Source organism: Carcharhinus amblyrhynchos, chromosome 25, assembly GCF_965287045.1.
Source record: "Carcharhinus amblyrhynchos chromosome 25, sCarAmb.v2.hapA, whole genome shotgun sequence".
NCBI classification, from domain to species: domain Eukaryota; kingdom Metazoa; phylum Chordata; class Chondrichthyes; order Carcharhiniformes; family Carcharhinidae; genus Carcharhinus; species Carcharhinus amblyrhynchos.
In genome coordinates this window covers 8,095,520-8,116,750 of record NC_137348.1, presented here as the reverse complement: position 1 = coordinate 8,116,750, position 21,231 = coordinate 8,095,520, and the positions used below count along the sequence as shown (strand labels likewise).

General features: G+C 41.0%; 1 protein-coding gene across 3 annotated transcripts in view; it reads right to left on the bottom strand.

Moving 5' to 3' along the window:
- Positions 1-18,308, bottom strand: part of camsap1b (calmodulin regulated spectrin-associated protein 1b) — a 109,212-nt gene extending 90,904 nt beyond the window's left edge. For all 3 annotated transcript variants that reach the window (XM_080212379.1, XM_080212380.1, XM_080212381.1), the window contains exon 1: positions 17,733-18,308. In XM_080212379.1, coding sequence (XP_080068505.1) covers positions 17,733-17,919 — 187 coding nt within the window. In that variant the 5' untranslated portion in view covers positions 17,920-18,308. The remainder of the gene's footprint in view (positions 1-17,732) is intronic.
- Positions 18,309-21,231: the final 2,923 nt, after the last annotated feature.

Sequence of the window (21,231 nt, the reverse complement as noted above, 5' to 3'; positions counted from 1 at the left end):
TTATTTTTGTCATTCTGATCTCCCCAACTAACTCCCCAGCAATAAAAACCCTTCAACCATGATTTTCAAATTTCCTTCAAGTTCAGGTCTGACCTCGAACTGTGAACTCCTTAGGATGCTTTGATAAATTAAAAGTTACAATAAAATTCCAATGAGTCACATTTCAGGAGATCCGCCTCTAAACCTGTATTTAGGCGGAGCTTTGTGACAGCCAAGGAGACCCTGTTCCAGATTAATGCTTCTCTATGTGACCTGATGTGCCTATAAACATGGTCTATCTAAAACAGCAGATTCAAATACCAAATGAAAACATTAAAGCAAAATTTGTGAAAGAAGTCTTTTTTTAATTTGTTCATAATTTTTAATACAAAAAAAAAGGGCTTGCATTCAAAATGTTCAGGAGTTAACTCTGGAAAAACTCTAATCTTTCTCTACTTATGCAGTCTTTGGACATATATGATACGGTCCACCATGTCGTCAATGTCAATTTGGTGTTTTCACGCTGCAGTGCAAAATTCTGGCGCATCTTGGCTTTTGTGGCATCAGCCAGGGAATGGTACAACATTGCTCAACTCCACTTGGTTTCCATGGTCGTCTCTACTGGAATTTCCATGCTGACATTCCACAGGTGAGCAGAAAGTGCCATCAGGTTGATTGGCCCCACCCTATTCCTCCTTGTTAACATCTTGTGCAATAATATGGTGCAAGCAGTTGGCAACCATGATTTCCGTCACCACCTTCCACATCTAACATGAAAATGGCCTCTGGACCAATGAGTTTCAGGTTCCTAGTCACCCCCATTAGCTGGAGCTTGGCTGTGTCAGAGGCAAGGACATCAGATAGATGCTCAAAGCCAGCAACGTCGGGCTGCCTTGAACTGTGTCGGTTGTCTGTAACAATGAAAATCTTCCTTTTCTTTCACTAATACATTGTGTCCACTTTCCTGATCCACACCTCAAAAATACACGAGGTCATTCAGATGGTTTTGTGCATCCCATGCTGCACAGGTGGTGTGTCTCAACATTTACAAGGAAACAACTCCTTGAACTTTCCTATCCTGTAAGCAATACTGGCCTCTTCCTGAGTCAGTGCAACCATTGCTGCAGAGAACTTTATGCTGCCCGGTTTCTTTGCCAAGGGACTACCCTTACCTGCAGGATTGAACCTGAAATGGGAATGTTCTTTGCTCAACTGCCTTGAACCACATTAGCAGAGCTTCTTCAACAACAGCACAGATAGCTGTTCTCATCTTCCTTGCCAGAAAGGATGCCAGCTTGTCAAACTTTTCCAAAAATTTTCTCTTTGTTTTCATAATCGTGGACAAACTCAATGGTGGAATCGCCCGCTCCATCAGGATGTTCACTTCCTGCTTTGTGCCACAGTTTTCCACTTACTGCATCAACTTCACCTTCTAACCAATCGACAACACTTAAAACTTTTCACACTTACAGGTTTTGCATATCCTTTCACAGGGAGATTTCAATGTGAAAAGACAGAAATCACAGCATTCAATGATGTTGTGCTCATGTTGTCAACTCTGCTCTGATCGGTCAGTGCAGTTATAAGCCAAGTTTGGCTAATCCAAAGTCACCGATGCAGAATTTTCAGTGCACCAATGCAGCCATTTCAGTGTAAATGGCCTCCATCTGCACTGTAGGATTCCATCTAACCAGAGCAACTGCAAGTGGATACCAAATGTCTACAAGATTCTGTTCTGGTGCCAATCCAGTTCATGTGTACAATTTATAAATAAGGCAAATAGGAGTAGAATTTCAGTGCTATTCTGCCAGCGAGAACGATTGACAACTTTGATATAACTGGCCCCAAATAGCTGATTAGAGCACTGAACTAAACAGCCAATCACATTACTGAAAGAATGACCAGAGCTGCGAAAAGCTGTCCCACTGAAATTGTTTGGGGGCGGGGGGGGGTGGAATTCACATTACAATCAGAGTCTCTGTTTAACAGCCACTACTACTGCTTCAGAGCACAAGACCACAAATAATTGACCCATAATCCAATGGGGGTTGTAACCAATGGTTTGAGAAACATTTACTTAATATGTGCTTCTTAACAGTATTTACAAAAGAAAATACTGGGAAGAATGTAAATCCTGCAGTGCATAAAAGAGAAGTTTTACAAAATTTATACAAGCTGAAAGAGGACAAAGTGCTGAGATTTGACACGACTCATGCTGAGATATGGCAAAATAAATAGCAACGAACCTTGGAACGATATTTGAAGATTTTATTAAGTGAACACCAGAGCACTGGAGAACACTACCCTAATTCAAAAGGAAGATAGAGCTAGCCCAATTAATTATAGGGCAGTTAGCATTCGCAGTAGAAACATTTTTAAATCCTTAATTAAAGATAAAATTACCTAGGTGTTGAGATAATAATTAGAGACAACCAGCATATTTCAAAAAAGGAGATCCCACTTTACAAACCTGATATAGCTCTCTGAGGTGGTGACAGATGTGGTGAATGGCGGCAATACAGACAGCGTGATCTGTTTAAACAGAGGACATTTATGGAAGTGATCGAGCATGCAACCAGAAATTTCATCAAAAACTCTTTCCTCCCATTTCCCGTGAGCAGCAGGGTGGCACAGTGGTTAGCACTGCTGCCTCACAGCACCAGGGACCTGGGTTCGATTTCTAGCTTGTGCCACTGTGTGTGGAGGTTACACATTCTCCCCGTGTCTGTGTGCTTTTCCTCCAGATGCTCCAGTTTCCTCCCACAGTCCAAAGATATGCAAGTTAGGTGGATCGGCCATGCTAAACTGCTCCTTAGTGTCAGGGGAACTAGCTAGGGTAAATGCATGGGGTTATAAGGATAGAGTGGGATTGTGGTCAGTGCAAAATCAATGGGCCAAATGGCCTCCTTCTGCACTGTAGGATTCTATGATTCTATTTAACTAGAGTAACTGCAAGTGGATATCAAATACCTACAAGATTCTGTTCTGGTGCCAATCCAGTTCGTACATACGATTTGTAAATAGGGCAAACAGGAGTAGAATACAAATCTGATTTATTGTCACATGTATTAGTATACAGTGAAAAGTATTGTTTCTTGTGTGCTATGCAGACAAAGCATACAGTTGAGAAGAAAAATGAGAGAGTGCAGAATGTAGTGGTACAATCATAGGGTGTAGAGAAAGGTCAACTTGATGCATGGTAAGTCCATTCAAAAGACTGATGGACAGCAGGGAAGAAGCTGTTCTTAAGACAAAGGACATTCTCTATATATGGTAAGCTTTGTCTGTATAGCAAATGTATACATCATTTCCCTAACGGAAAAAGGTGAAAGAGTATGTCTAGGATGTGGGGGATCCTTGATTATGTCGGCTGCTTTCTGAGGCAGTGGTAAGTGTAGAAAAGTCAATGGATGGAAAGCTGATTTGCAGGCAGGACTGGGCTTCATTCACGACCCTTTACAGTTTCTTGCACTCTTCGATAGAGCAGGATACCAAGCTATGATATAAACGAGAAAGGATGCTTTCTATGGTACATCTGTAAACATTGGTGAGAGTCGAAACACACATACAGAATTTCCTTAGCCTCCTGAGAAAGTACAGGCCTTGGTGAAGTTTCTTAACTATAGCATCAGCATGGAGGGACCAGGACAGGTTGCTGGTGATCTGGACATCTGGAAACTTGAAGCTGTCCACCATTTCCACTTCACCCCTGTTGCTGTAGACAGGGGCATGTCCTCCACAATGCTTGCTCAAGTTGATGACTATCTCTTTCATTTTACTGACAGTGAGGGAGAGATTATTGTTATCATACCAGTTCACTGGATTCTCTATTTCCTGTACTCTGTCCCATCATTGTCTGAGATCCGATCCACTACGGTGGTGTTACCAGCAAACTTGAAAATTGAGTTGAAGGGGAATTTGGCCACACAGTCATATGTGTATAAGGAGTATGGTAAGGGCTTGAGGAACACCGTTGTTGAGAATAATTGTGGAGGAGGTGTTGTTGCCTATCCTTACTGACTGCAGCCTGTGAGTTAAAAAGTCTAGGATCCAGTTGCATAGGGAGGTTCCAAGCCCTAGGCCACAGAGTTTGGAGATGAATTTTGTAGGAATAATGGTGTTGAAAATTTACAACAATACTAAAATAGAAGGTAAAAAATTTGGAGAACAAAAGGACATTTAAAAGAAAAAGCTGAGAATATGGTGGAACAGCCCAAAAAGTAGCACCTGAAAATCAGCAATTAATGCGGGGTGATTTTTTGTTTCACTTAATATATGACAATATATGGAAGGCTGGGTGATGTGGAACAGCAAACAGATTTAAGACTGCTAGGATCAGATCTGTGTTCATAAGGCATGAATGTATTGCTTCAAGTGGAAGGAGCAACAAAAAAGCTCATGGAATATTCAGTTTTATGGCATGGGCAATAAATAGGAGAGTCCAATCCTTATGGTGAATTTCTAAAATAAAATTAAAACCACAGTTAGTATTGGTGTGTACTTCTGAGCTTCACATTAATGATAGGATGTCAAATCAATAGAAATGGTGCAGCATAGGTTTTCTAAGATACTGTTTGGCAAGAGGAAATGCAAATAGGAAGGATAACTTGAAAAATTGGCCTGTTTTTGTCAGAAAAGCACAGTTAGCAAAATAAAATGTTTAAATTTCTGAAGTGACCAGACAGAAGAGCCAGAATCCAGTCGTTGAGGGTCAAGAATGAGGAGACACAAATATCTTAAAAAATAAGAAATTCAGATAAAAGTGGAATAATTTTTTAAAAACAGTGTGAAGTTGTGGAATCCACTACCAGAAATAGTGACTGAAACAAAGATTGTGTCAACAGTTGAGAATAGGTGATTGGGGGAAGGGGGTTAAAGAAAAGCATTTGGAAAATCAGAATTTGAAATTAAACACTACTGCTTGTGTAATGAATGAACAGTAATATGGTTTAGCTAAAGGGCCAATTTTCAAATTTGACTTCTATGTCAGCTCACAGGTTTTCACATCAATATTTTTCCAGAGCCCTGGGCACTCCATCACATGCAAAACAGCACAGACAATTCTCAGTTCTATCTTACCTCCAGCTTTGAGTGAACTACCTACGCTCTATCCAACACCATTCCAAACAGGCACATCTGTAAAATAACTGATTACATGAAGAGTCTAGAATCCTGCTGCAATTTAACAGTGCAACTGGTTCCTAATATATTGTTCAACCGTTGTTTACTTCATCTGCATTTTCTTGGCAATACGCCTGTTTAAGTATTCTGGAATTTTTGTAATAGACTGTTACCAAGACAGGAAAACTTCTCAACCAAGTTCGGAGCATTTTGATTTTGATTGATTTACTGTCACATGTATTAATATAAAGTATTGTTCCTTGTGTGCTATACAGACAAAGCCTATGGTACAGAATGTAGTGTTACAGCCATAGCTAGGATGTAGAGACAGATCAACTTAGTGTGAGGTAAAATTCAAAAATCAGATGGCAGCAGGAAAAAAGCTGTTCTTCAGTCAGTTGGTACACGACCTCAGACTTTTGTATCTTTTCCCGACAGAAGGAGAGGGAAGAGAGTACGTCTAGGGTGCACGGGGTCCTTGATCATGCTGGCTGCTTTTCCAAGGCAGCGGGAAGTGTAAACAGAGACAAGCATAGGAGGCTGGTTTGCGTGATGGATTGGCCTTCATCATGACCTCTGAAATTTTTTGCTGTCTTGGGCAGACCAGGAGCCATAGCAACCTGTGATACAGCCATGGTGCATCTGTAAATGTTGGAGAGTGTTGTAGCGGACATGCCAAATTTATTTAGTCTCCTGAGAAAGCAGAGGAGTTGATGGGCTTTCTTAACCATAGCGTTGGCGTTGAGGGAGCAGGGTAGGTTGGTGATCTGAACACCTAAAAACATGAAATTCTTGACTATTCCCACTTCGTCATGCATACACATATAAAGGGATCTCAATATTTTTTCATGCAAGTAGATGTAATTCAATACACTTGGGTAGGAGTGATTGTTTCTCTAATTCTTCTTATCTGCTGCACTGGTTATGATTCACGCAGCAAAACTATGGCAAACAGACTTCAGCTCCTATCTTAATAAGACCATAAGACATAGGAGGAGAATTAGGCCACTCGGCCCATCGAGTCTGCTCCTCCATTCAATCATGGCTGATATTTTTCTCATCCCCATTATCCCTAACCCTTTGTTAATCAAGAACCTGTCTTAAAGGCACTCAACGACCTGGCCTCCACTGCCTTGTGAGGCAAAAAATTCCAAATATTCACCGCTCTCTGGCGGAAGAAATTCCTCCTCATCTCTGTTTTAAAGGATCGTTCCTTTAGCTGAGATAATGCCCTCTGGTTCTAGTTTTTCCTACTAGTGGATGTAGACAGTGGCATGTCCTCCACTATGTTCCCTGAAGTTGATGACTATCTCATTTGTATTGCTGACATTGAGGGAGTGAATATTCTCATCGCACAGTTCACCAGCTTCTCTATCTCATTCCTGTACTCCACCTCAACACTGTTTGAGACCAACCCATTATGGTGGTATCATCAGCAAATTTAGGGGGCTGAGGACACAGCCTTGTGGGGCACTGATGTTAAGGATGATCATGGAGGAGGTGTTGTTGCCTATCCTTAATGATGGCATTGATTGGCATTAGAAGAACATAAGCAAGACAATATTTTATTATATGCATATCACAATGAATCTTACAATATTTATTACAAATTATTTCCAAACACAGTAAACCTCAAGGTATCAGTACTATCAAAATGATAAGGTGTTGGAATTAAACAATGCCAACATGCAAGTGTCAATGGTACGTGTCAAAAACATGCACAGAATAAATGCTACGGATATAGCTCAACAACGTCGGGAAGAGACATACAGCATGTGTGTCATAATTATGTGGCAGAACTAGCTAAGTTCTATACTAACCTTGCAGTCAAACGATTAACCCCAAAAATTGAATTACTGTACAAGTCACTCACAAAGGCACTGCTGTATATAACAGTACTTCAATATTGAATGTGAACAGTGACACTTGCATGTTGTGTATTCTTCCAATATGCAGTTGCTATGCTAGAATTTAAGGTGGCATCAAACTCTAAATTAGCTCTTCATTCCTTTCCATTACACAACCTATTCAAATACATGGCAGAAAATGAGAAAGGTGAAAGCTATTGTCTATTTTGAATTTCCTCATTAGAAGAGCATGCATACATATTAGCTACAGTACATCAGTGGCTTCACTGCTACTGATGTCACTTTCCTTTTTCTAGTAAAAAGTGCTATAAGGTGGAACATGTTTGCCAACATACGCCCAAATCATGCTGCTAACCTTAGCAATAAAAACAAATTCTAAAAAGCACTGAAAACTCTTCTTTTATCACAATAGATGATTAAAGGTAATAGAGTTAACAGATCTAAAAGTTCACTTGTTCAGACAGCCAAATATTTCTTTATGCTTGATCCACAGAAATGGAGATCCTCCTGAAATATACTTGTAGATCATGCATACACATATAAAAGGGGTCTAAATATTTTTTCATGCAAGTAGATGTAATACAAAAACACTTGGGTAGGAGTGATTGCTTCTCTAATTGTTCATATCTGGTACATAATTTATGATGCAAATAGCAAAACTATGGCAAACAGACTTCAGCTCCTAACTTAATACAGCCATAAGACATAGAAGCAGAATTAGGCCACTCGGCCCATTGAGTCTGCTCTGCCATTCAATCATGGCTGATATTTTTCTTACCTCCACTCTCCTGCCTTTTTCCCCGTAATCCTTCATCCCCTTGTTAATCATGAAGCTATCTGTCTTAAAGATACTCAATGACCTGGCCTCCACATCTTTTTGCGGCAAAGAGTTCCAAAGATTCACCACTCTCTGGCTGAAGACATTCCTCCTTATTTCTGTTTTAAAGGATTGTCCCTTTAGCCTGAGGTTGTACTTTTTCCTACTAGTGAAAACATTCTGAATGCTAACATTGCAGCTGCCTAACTGCCGAGTGAACCTGCACATTAATCTTAAAAGAATCTTGAACAATGACTTCCACGTCCCTTTGTGTTTCTGATTTCCTAAGCATTTTCCTATTTAAAAAATAGTCTATGGCTCCATTCCTCCTTCCAAAGTGCACAACTTCACACTTTTCCACATTGTATTCCACCTGTCACTTCTTTGTCCACTCTCCTAGCCTGTCCAAGTCCTTCTGCAGCCCCCTTGCTTCCTCAATACTACCTGTCCCTCAACATATCTTTGTATCAACTCCAAACTTAGCAACAGTGCCTACAGTTCCTTCCTCAGAAATCACTCAAGACAATGGTGAGAGTAAATCATTTCAAGCATCTGAAACTTGCAGTAACTGAGAAAACAGCTGTCATCATTGAAATACCTTCAAGACTCAGCAATTGAAACGCAGACTAGGAAAATCCTTGGTTTAATATGTGGTTTGGACATTAGCAAACAATCCCAGTCATGGTGTTGGTAATCATCACTACTAACCTTAGAGCTACAGGGTTCAGCAGGGAAAGTGGGAGGGTTTGAAGGAAGAGTGAGGAACCATGATTTTTAAAATAACAAAAACTTGTCCTGATTTTAATCATGAGCAATGTGCCATAACCTAACCTCAGAAGAGTGCCTCCCACTATCGGCGTCCTCAACACCATTATGACTACAGCTCAACCTCCAACACAACTTTCCGACAAAACTCATCTCCAAACTCCATGGCCTAGGGCTCAGCTCCTCCCTCTGTGACTGGGTCCTAGGCTTCCTAACCCACAGACCGTAATCAGTAAGATATTAACAACACTCCCTTCATGTTTATTCTCAATACCAATGCCCCAAAAGGCTGTGTCTTCAGCCCCTTACTATTCTTCTTATACCCCTATGACTGCGTGGCCAAATTCCCTCCAACACGATTTTCAAGTTTGCTGATGTCACCACCATCGTGGGTCAGAACTTAAACAACAATGAGATAGAGTACAGGAATGAGATGAACTGGTGCAATGATAATCTTTCCCTCAATGTCAGCAAACTGAAGGAGGTCGCCATCAACTTCAGGAAATGTAATTGAGAAAATGCCCATGTCTACATCAATGGGGATGAAGTGGAAATGGTTGAGAGCTTCAAGTTTCTAGGTGTCCAGATCACCAAAAAAGTCTGTCCTGGTCTCTCAACACTGACACTGTAATTAAGAAACCCTGATGTGAAGATGCCAGCGTTGGACTGGGATAAACACAGTAAGAAGTCTCACAATACCAGGTTAAAGTCCAACAGCTTTATTTGGTAGTAAATGTTTAGTAGTAGTTGGTTTGGTAGTAGTGGCATTTACTACCAAATAAACTTGTTGGAGTTTAACCCAGTGTTGTGAGACTTCTTACTGTGTTAAGAAACCCTAGCAACGCTCTACTTCCTCAGGAGGCTAAGGAAATTTGGCACGTCCACTACGACTCTAACTTTTATAGATGCACCATAGAAAGCATCCTTTCTGGCTGTCTCGCAGCTTAGTAAAGGCTCCTGCTTTGTCCAAGATCATCAGTAACTACAAAGGATTGTGAACAAAGCCCAGTCCATAATAAAAACCAGCATGCATTGACTGTCTACACTTCCCACCATCTTCGAAAAGCAGCCAGCATAATCAAGGACCTTACACACCTCAAACGTACCCTCTTCTAACTTCTTCCAACAGGAAGGAGATACAAAAGTCTGAAATCACGTACCAACCAACTCAAGAACAATTTCTTCCCTGCTGCCATCAGACTTTTGAATGAATATACCCTGCATTCAGCTGATCTTTCTCTATACCCTAGCTATGACTGTAACACTACATTCTGCACTCTCTCCTTCCCTTCTCTATGTACAGTATTTTTCTGTCCAGCACACAAGAAACAACATTTTTCACTGTAACCCAAAACATGTGACAATAATAAATCAAAGCACAGGTCCAACATAACATTGTTCACCCTGTTCATCCATTGAACTTAGTAACATTGTCAGTTGATGTCCTATTAGGGTTAACTTTATGCTGTCAGCCAATATCAATTAGAAAATAGATTGACACTGCACAAATCATTCAGAGTGGTGCAGTAGAAATTGCTGACAAGGCATAGGTGTGACTACTATTTTAGCCACTTGCATTATTGTTAATGGAAAACGCCTTCATCACCATACGTCACGTGCATATCTACTTAGTAAACATCTAGGACCATTTCGTGCGAAGCTTCACATTTGCATTCAAAGTTTAGAATTCTGGCATGAATTTATCAGATAAAACACAATTTGTTACATTTTTAACCAGTTGTTACATGCATTACTTTGACTTCATCAGATTGGTTGCTGAGAAAGCGGACAGGAGACTGGTCAGACCTTCCCCATTCTCCATTCAGAACAAGCTTAGATTTTATTTGTTCTCACTGGTGACTATGCCTTCAACTGCTTGGTCCCTGCACGCTAGACTTCCCTCCCTGAATTCTTACACTTCTTCAATGTCTTCTACTCAAAAAAATCCATAACTATGACCGAACATTAAATGACCTTTGCTTATATTTTGTTTTTAATCCTGTTGTCAAGATAAAGCTTTCAGTGTGTCTTGGGCAATTTTTTACACTAAAGCCAGAGTGTCAATACAAACTATTGCTCCTGAGCAACCTTTTGATCTCAGTTGTTGGGGTGTGTATTTTAAACTTGAATTCAAAAACTGACCAAGTGTTACCTTTAAACTGTAGAAATAAACATGATTACAATATTAAGAATAATGTCATGGCTATGCATCTTGTTCATGAGTTACAATTTTACTGAAACTGTTCTAGAATACATTTTTAAAACTGAAAAGTGGAGATACTTGTGAACTTCCTCTAAACATATTCAAAATACTTCACAGGAAAGAGAGGAGATTCAGCCGTTAACGCAGGTGGGATGTACAAGCAGATGTCCTAGGCCCAACGACCTTCCTTCCACCATAAGGTCAGAAGTGGAAATGTTCATTGATGACTGTACAATGTTCAGTATCATTCAGTCTCCTCAGAAACTAAAGCAGTTCATGTCCAAATGCAGCAAGACCTGGACAATAGGCAGGCTTGGGCTGATGGTGGGCAAGTAACATTTGTCCCACAAAATGTGCCAGGCAATAGCCATCTCCAATAAGAGAGGATCTAACATCACCCCATGACATTACAGTCACTGAAGCCCCGACTATCAACATCATGGGGATTACTATTGACCAGAAACTGAGCTGGACTAGCCATATAAATACTGTGGCTACAAGAGCAGGTCAGAGACTAGAAATCCTGTGGTGAGTAACTCATCTCCTGACTCCCCAAAGGCTAACTGCCATCTACAAGGCAAAGTGCAGGAATGCAATGGAGTACTCTCCACTTGCCTGAATGAGTGCAGCTCCAACAACACTCAAAAGAAGCATGACACCAATCAGGACAAAGCAGCCCACTTGACTGCTAACCCTTCCACAAACATTCACTTCCTCCACCACCGAACAGTGGCAGCCATGTGTACCGTCTACAACGTACACTGCAGGAACTCACCAAGGTTCCTTCGGCTGCACCTTCCAAACCCATGACTACTACCAGTTAGAAGAACAAGGGTAGCAGATTTGTGGGACCACCATCTGAAGGTTCCCCTCCAAGACACGGTGAATACATCACCATTCCTTCACTGTTACTGGGTCAAAATCCTGGGACTCCCTCCCTAACAACACTGTGGGTATCCCTACAGCTCAGGGACTGCAGCGGTTCAAGAATGCAGCTCATCACCACCAAAGCCAACTAGGGATAGGCAATAAATTCTGGCCTAACCAGCATCACCCACATCCCATAAATGCATTTGGAAAATTCAAAGATTTTTGGAGTGTTTATTGTTGTTGTCTGATACCAGTAGAAATGTTTATATTTGACAAGATCCAAGCAGATTAGAACAGTTCCTGTTATCCTAATAAAATAATGTAACCAGTGTATGTAATATTTGCTATGATTAAGTGTTATGTTACATTAGTAATTTCAAATTATAAAGGTCGCCATTTGACAGGGCACTGGAGAATTACATCTGGTAATGACACAAAGTCAAGTGGTACAGTGGGTGCTGGCACTAAAATTCAAGCAATGAACTGTGACAGGATCACTGATTTATCTTTCCACGACAATCCCCTTGCTTCTCCCAACAGATACAGCATAAATAATTTAAACAAAATTACATCACTGGAACCTTACTCACAAAAGAAAAAGAGTCAAATGTTTCATTCGGATTTGATTTCAGATTGTCATCAACTTAAATTCAATGAAGTTAACAGCCAAATACAATAATGTCTAATTGTTTCTAACTTACCACTCACCAAACCCCTAAATAAAAGAATACTCAAGCAATTGACCATGTCCATATCAAGTGTACATTTATTCCCAACACTCAAGTGCTCTTCAACTCCTCCACTCTATAACGATAAGATACAAGCAGCAGAGCTTCGGGCCAGTTGGAGTTTAGACAGTAAAGGATGGGACTTGCAGAGTCTGGAAGTCAAAGGCGTACAGGGGGGTTTTAACAGCACTACAGGCAGGGGTAGACAATATTACAGTGGGAAAAAGATGCTTTTGTGACAAAAAGGATATGAAAGAAGATTATTCAAAAGCTTCATACTTTATCCTTTTTGCCTATGTAGTTCATGTATGTTTTGTCTGGAGAGCACACAAGAAACAATACTTTTCACGGTATCCTAATACATGTGACAATAATAAAATTAAGAAGCCAATCTCGTCATTCAACTTTTACAGTAAGTCAAATAAAAATTGGGACATACACATCGGATTACAGTGGAACAACTGTTTCTGCATGCCATACAGGCAAAACACTGCTCATGATGTACATCAGGGAAAAGGAAAAGGTGCAGAATATAGTGTTGCGGCTACAAGCAGGGTGAAGAAAAAGATCAGTTTAATACATGATATGACCGTTCAAAAGTCTGATGACAGCAGGGAAGAAACTGTTCTCAAGTCTGTTGGTACATGTTTTCAGACTTCAGGAGAATTCCTTCCAGTATCCTGCCCAATACTTATCCTCAGCCAATATCTAACAGACAAACAAATCTGACAATTATTGCATTGCTATTAGAGGAATCATACTGTGCACATACTAGCTGATGCATTTGCATCATACCCAAACTTCAAGCATACGCCATTGGCTGTAATGCATTTTGAGTTGTCCCAATGTCGTAAAGCTCAACAGAAATGCAAGTTCCTCTTTGTTCTTCTCATTTCTTCTCCTACCGAAGACAATTTGGCACAGCACAGAAAATGTAACATTCCCTGACGGATACATTTCTGACAATACTACAAATAGAAGAACACTTGTTTTTATACAGTGTCTTTCATTAACTCAAGATATCTCAAAGCACTTTACAGCCTATGAAGTATTTGCAGTGTATTTAATGTTTTGATGCAAGAAATGCAACATCCCATTTGAGCATATTAGGGTCCCATTGTTCAAAATGTGATATTGAGCAGATAATCTTTTAGTTTAAATGTCCAAAATGTGATATTGACCAATTAATCTTTTAGTTTAAGTGTTGGATAAGGGGCCAATATTGATTAGACACCAAGGAGATTTCACCTACACTTTTTTCAAAATATCATCATGGGAGTGAATATGCAATTTAATGCCTCACCTGAAAGACAGCACTTCCATACTGCACTAGAGAGTTAGTCTGGAGTATTTGCTTGGGTCTTTTGCACAGGACATAAGACACTGCCTTCTGATAAAGGCAAAAATGTTGCCCGCTGAGTTACAGCTGACACATTGTGTTGCTTTAGAGCTTTTTTTTAACATTTACTTTTGAAAAACCTATTTTAAAGCATAAATTCCCACATCAAGTTTTAGATTATTACGAGCTAAACAATCTGCAAAGTGAAAACTGTCAATGATTCTGCAATCACTGAAACAACTTGTTTGCTAAACAAGTATGTGAATAGTTTATCCAGAACAGATTTACCATAAAAAAATCCACTTACTGTATTCCACTGTACAAAATAAATCTCCATCACATAAATGAATGTTAAATAATTTATAATTCATCTAACACCATTACATTGGATCTAAGCCATTATTGAAGAATTTATTTCTATTACCAATCTGAAGGAGAGCGGTTGTAGAAGTGCTAATAATTGGTTAATGATTCTGACCTAGGAAGGGGATAAACAGTCATTCTGCGACAGCCCTGCTGTAAAGTCAGGTGTGTTAGCAAAATCCATGTCAGACTTAGACAAAATATTCTGCTTCATTATTGGAGGGAAACAACTGGAATAAAAAATTGTAGAAATAATGGTCTGGGTTCATGCTAGCAACTTAACATAGATTCATATCTCAAGTTCATTTGAATTTCAACTTTGCCCAACAAGCTGCCAATTTCAGAGATATTGTTGGGTAAAGCAAATGAGTCACAGTAAGAGGGTTAAGCCAAGTACGGATGGGGAGGAAATAAGATGGGACAGAATGGATTCCACAAGGGAAGCGACCAACAATGCCTTACAAGCTTCTAAGGCTGCAGAATTAACAAGGTACAGTGGTTAAACATTATTCTCTCAGTCACAATGCATGATCCAGCCAGTGTAATGATGGAAGCAAAGATTGATGCAACTATTTGAGGACTGTTTTTGTTATATTTCATACTTTTTTTTATTTTAGTTGGAACATGTATTTTTGTATCCAGAGAATTTAGAAATTGTTTTGCTTTGCCAATTTTTTTTGTTGACAATACAAATGGAAGTAGTTTCAAAAAACAACCCAACAGGTACTGCTTACACCCAGATTATCTTGTGTTAAATACTGTACACAGCAGATTGGAGAAATTAACATTTCTGGTGCAGAAATAGAAATGTGAACTGTTGTTTCATAGATCTTTCAAAGCCTAACACTAACAAGAATTCTTTCAGTAAATGTAATACCACAATGGGTTCCTTTCTAAGTTAACTTATCCTGCAAGTCCAAAGTGTTCACATTTACTTGACCCTTTACTCAAGTAAAACACCAATATTGCAATGACCCTAAAAGATTTTTAAAGGGATCCAGGAAACCAGGAGTGGTTGATGTTTATTTGTTCTCAAGAATGTGGGTGACACTGACAAAGGCAGTAATTATTATCCACCCTAATTACCCTGAAGGCATAAACAGTTAGAGTGTATGGGACTGAAATCACATAGCTGGTTTCCTTCCCAGAAAGGCATTTACAAAACATTACCGGATTTTAACAATAAATTGACAGTTTTGCAGCCATTTCACTCCTGTTGTCAGCGCACAAATTATCAGCTTAATTGAATTCCACTTCACAACTTCTGCACTTGTACATACTAATGGATAACAATGGAGTGCTGGTGGATGTGGAGATAGCAAATGCTATTCCTACGTTAAAATGGGAGCTAGAACAAATCCAGGAAACCATACATTAATAAACTTGAGATTTGTGGCAGGAAGAAGAATGAAAATGTACCAAGCAATGTAATAGGAAAACATCCAGAAACAAAAACTAGAAAAAAAATCTAGTTAGCACTAGATTCCAAACAAAAAAAGTTGATCAACTTTATAGATTTGATAGTGGAAGTATCAGAAAGAGTTCATGGTTTACCCAGGGTGCAGTGATCCCCTCATTCTTATACACTTCAGAGACTTGGACAGCCTATACAGCAGGCACATCAAAACACTGGAGAAGTACCACCAGAGGTGTCTTTGTAAGATCCTCTACATATGGTAACAAGAAAGATTGTCCAACAACAACATCCTCTCCCAAGTCAACATGACCAATGTCAAGGCGCTAATCAATCAAAACCAGTTCCACTGGCAGGACATGTCATTTGTATAGGTGCGTGTATATACATATCTGCAACGTACAGGTCCTTAGTGAGACCACATCTGGAATACAATGTTTGGTCATCTTATTTTGAAAAAGGGAATAATTGCATTAGGAGCAGGATAGAGCAGGTTCACAAGATTCATTCCTGGGGATAAAAGGGCTCATCATATGAAAGAAAGTCAAACAGATTGGACCTATATTCATTGGAATTTAAAAGAATTAGAGCCAATCTTACTGAAACACAAAAGATCCTGAGGGGAACTAATAGGAGGATACCGGGAGAGACAAAAACTAGGGGACACAGTTCCAAAACAAGAGGTCTCCCTTTTCAGATGAGAGTAAATTAGAATTTATTTCCATGGAGTATTATTAGTTTGTGAAATTTTCTTCCCCAGAAAACCAAGGAGGCTTGGTTATTGAATTCATTCAAGGTTCAGTTGGAGGGGGGCAAGTCACCCTCAATCCTGAGGGACTGCCCAAGAAGACTTCAGCAAAACTTTGAGTTACAGCCAGTCATCGTCTTGTGTTTGCTGACCTACATTTGCTCCTGGTTAAGCAACTCAATTATAAAACTTTCAACTTTCTTTTCAAATGCCTCTTCTCTCCCGATCTTTGCAATCTCGCCAGCCTTACAGCCTTCCAAGATCACTACACTCTCCCAATTCTGGCCTCCTGCTCTTGTGCAATTTTAATTGCTCCAGCACTATCCAAGCCCAAGGCTCTGAAATTCTCTCATTATCCACTACTCCTTCTTCCTTTAGGTACACTTTAAGACCCATCTTAACTGCCCAACTACCAAATCTTATTGGACAATACACCTATGAAGCAACCTTGATTGTTTTGTTGCAAGTTGTTCAGGCAAATTACAAAGCTATACTTAAGAGGAAGCTAGACAAGTTCTGATGGGGAAAAGAATCAAAAGATATGCTGAAATGGTTAAAGTCAAGGAAGCATGACAGAAGCCTCCTTTAAACAGAAGGGCAAAAGTTCACAGGATCTTAATTTTCCAGTGGCTTGTAGAGTATAAAACAGACTTAAATCAGTTAATATTTCTGTTATAAATTCCATGTAACTCACTACAGTGGAATGTGAACTATTATCTCTCTGGGTTTGAAAGTCCAGTACCATAATAACACTTCCATAGTTGTTCTTCCCCTGTATAAAAATCTAGCTGTGTTTATACGTGCATGCTTCCCCATTTGAAAAGAAAGTCAGCCTTTCCATCGCCTCAATAGTTCTACATTTCTCTGCTGCCTAATGGCATAAATCATCTCAACATTTCACATTTTTTAAACCGTTCCTCATGTCGAAACTGAAGTTGGCAAATGCCTTTGCTCACCTATGTTTCACATCTCTTTCCAGACACTGAATATTTCCCTTTTATAATACACCTATGTGACCTTGAGCTGCACCAGTATGGAACAGGTAGCAAAACAAAGTGTTTAAAGGAAGTCTGATTACTGAAGATATGAATTCCACTGGAAGGCTTGCCAAGTACTATAGTCAAACGTTCCAACTCAATAGCTTCCCTTAAATCAAAAATCTATTCACATGGATAGCACAGCTCTGATGCTAATCCCCAAATCCTGGTGCTGTTTTAAATGCTGAGGGATCCATTCATACTTTCTGCTGCTTTGAAATATCCCATTTACAGTCCTCCTTCACGTCGTGCGTTCTTTTTTGTTTAACGACGATAGCCAAATGCCTATGTCACTGCAAATGTATGCACACACAAAAATCGTGTCTCGCCAAACCCTCAAACCTGGTTTTCCCCCGCCCCAATTCATTTGTCCATGGCTACAGGCAGAGGGCTGGATAGGTCCCTGAAGAGACTCTAGACGTTATACATTTTTTTTCAAATACATCGAAGTCATCAACGTTTAGAAAATGCCCATTTTACCTATTCCATATGCTTTGGAAAAGATCCACGCCAGATTGGCGGCTATTTTGGCCCTGGATGAATCGTACAGCTCCAGAGGTACAATCTCAGCGCAGTCAGAGTCAGACAGCTCCAGCATCTTTCTACTGCTGCTGCTGCTATCTCCAGATGCTCCGCAGCCACTGAAATCCACATCCACCATCTCCATATATATATATATATAAACAGCTGAATTTTCCGAGAGAATAAATATCCAACGGGTGATCTTCCTTCTCCGCAGAGGGTGGTTCTCTTACTCCACCGCCGCCGCACTTCAGCCCAGTCTGTCTGAAGGCTGCATTAATCGAGCTCGGTGGCCGCCTCCCTCAGGCGCGGCCTACAGCCTCCCCCCACCCCGGGCGCTCCCAATGAATGGGAGTTTACCTCACAACACAATAAAATGGCCGGCTCGGTCCGGAGCAATCCCCCCTTCAGTCAGTCAGCAATCTTTTTAAAGAGGAACGTGTCATGATGGCTCAGCCGCTGCTGTCAAAGCTAGCTGGCTTGCTGGCCTTTTGTGTGCGACCACCACCTCCTTCTGCTACTACTGCTGCTGCTTTCCCTCCCCGGCCACCAACTGCTGCCCGCCTCTCTGTCACTGACAGGCGGCACCGCCGCGGCCGTTAGAAACGCCCCTCCCCCTCATCCTACACTACGCATGCCTCAGATGCCCGCCTTTCTTCGAGTGCTTCAGCCCGACTCCCCCCTCTATTGCGCACGCGTCGGATGCCCGGCTCCGTTCCACTGCGCACGCGTCGGTCGGCACATCTTGAAAGGCGTCCGCTTCAGAAATCCAGGTCCGCCCTGCTGCGCACGCGCCAGATTGTCGGTTCGCCTGCCCTGCAGACGTCCGACTCACTTCTGCCGCGCACGCGTCAGACTTGACGTCAGGCTCCCTCCTACTTTGCACGCGTCAGACGTCCGACTCTCGTACTGCGCAGGCGTCAGACGCCCGGCTCATTTGCAGTCCGGCACTCTCCTATTGCGCACGCGTCAAACATCCCGGGCTCCAGTCTGACATCCGCCTCTGTCCCCACTGCGCACGCGTGAATCGTCCGTCTCACTTCTGACATCCCTCTCTCCGCTACTGCGCACGCGTTGGACGCCCTGTGCCCACCGTCCTATCCTACAGCGCGCGCGTCAAATCCCCGCCAGCCTCCCCTTGGCTGCGGCCGCCTCAGACGCCGGGTTCCCCTCTACTGCGCACGCGTCTCTCCCCTCGCCTGGCTTGGCAGGGTGAAATCGCCCTCCCTTCCAATGCGCACGCGCGAATACCGCCACCGCCCGTTGCGCCTTTGCGTCGTCACCATGGAAACAGTCAGTCAGTTATTGTTGTGGAGGGAAATCCAAATAGGGAAAAAAATAATCTTCCTCTTCCGAACATCGACTTGTTTCAACTTTTTAAACTTTAATTTTTATATGCTGGTAGTGGTTGTTTCTCCTGACAACAATTTTGAAAACATTTTGTCAATTTGTCATTGGCCCAATGGGTTCAACAATTGAAATAAATTGAGTTCATTCTTCGTGTTATCTTGCTGCTGTTTATAAAATCTGCCTTTACTTTTTGCCACCATTTCATATTTGTGGTTCCTGCAGGGTTTCCTTCATCTCCTATGTCCACCATGACCAAAAGCTCACCAATGCCTCTACTTTCGCAAGAGCCATAGGAAATGTAACATGTCCGCTATGGCTCTCACCAATTTTTATAGATGCACCATAGAAAGCATCTTTTTAGGATGTATCACAGCTTGATACGGCCCCTGCTGTGAACACAATCACAAGAAACTACAAACTGTGTGAATGAAACCCAGTCCATCACGCAGACCAACCTCCAATCCATTGACTCTGCCTTAGAAAAGCAGCCAACATAATCAAGGACCCCCTGCAGCTCAGACATACTCTCTTCGATCGTCTTCCGTCAGGAAAAAATATATAAAAGTCTGAGATCTCGAGCCAACTGACTCAAGAATAGCTTCTTCCTTGCTGCCACCAGACTCTTGAATGGACTTACCTTACATCAAGTTGATCTTTCTTTAACTCTAATACTATATTCTAGACTTCCTTTCCTTCTCCCTTGTGTATACTCTATGAGCAGTATGCTTTGTCTGTATCGTGTGCAAGAAACAATACATTTCACTGGATACCAATACATATGACAATAATAAATCAAATCAAATTTGGCAGATGCCTGGTCAAAATATTCTTCCAACCCCATAGTGTTTGATCTGCATTAAAGCAGAAAATTTTGAGATGCATTGATGTCGTTGTAATGTCACTGGACTAGAAATCCAGAGGCCCAGGCTAATGTTCAAATCCCACCCTGTCAACTGGTGCAATTAACATTCAATCAATAAATCTGGAATATAAAGCTGGCATTAAACTATCATTAATTGTAAAAACTGATTTGGTTCACAAATGCCTTTTAGGAAAGGAAATCAAGCATCCTTACATGGTCTGGTCTGGTTAACACTGCTGCCTCACAGCACCAGGGTCCGGTTTTGATTCCCAGCTAGAGTGACCATACGGAGTCTGCACATTCTCTCCGTGCCTGCATGGGTTTCCTCCGCGTGCTACAGTTTCCCCCCACAGTCCAAAACACATGCGGGTTACATTCATTGGCCATGCTAAATTCTCCCTCCATGCACCCAAACAAGCACTGGAATGTGGCGACTTGGGGATTTTCGCAGTAACCTCATTGCAGCGTTGATGTAAGCCTACTTGTGACACTAATAAATAAACTTTATGTGGAACAAACTTCCTGAGCGAGTGTTGGAGGTAGGTTCTATCGAGGTATTCAAAAGGGAATTGGATAGTTATCTGAAAATAAATAATGTGTAAGGTTACAGGGATAAGCCAGGGGACCAGGACTGGGTAAGAACACTGTTTTAGAGATCCAGTGCAGACTCGATGGGCCAAATAGCCTCTTCCTATGATGTGACTCCAAACCCGCAGGAATGTAGTTGACCCTTAACTGACCTTGAGATGGCCTAGCAAGTCACTCAATTCAAGGGCAATTAGGGATAGGCAACAAATGCTTGGCTTGCCAGTGACATACACCTCCCATGAAAGAATAACTTCAGGAACTAGGTGGATATTGTCAATATCAAAATGCACTGATGAAATAAAACATCACTGTACAGGAGCATGCCGTAATTGTGAATTATTCACCAAAGGAAGAAAACACTTGGTAGGTCCATTCATTTGTTTGAATAGATGAAGGAACAGCACTGACATGAGTTTTAAAATGGTTTTCTTTTATTGAACAGAACTAAAAAAGATTAACGTGACAAAACCGGAAAGAAAAAGCAAATTTGGAGATTGGCTTCTACTGCCAGCCCCTGTATTAAACTTGAAAACACTGATCAGATCTCGAAAACAAACTGAAAAACATACAGACTAATTCCAAACTATATTTCAACCGTTATCTCATTATTAGAAATGTTTTTCACTGTCTGTCTCTGTCTTAGAAAAAACAATCCTC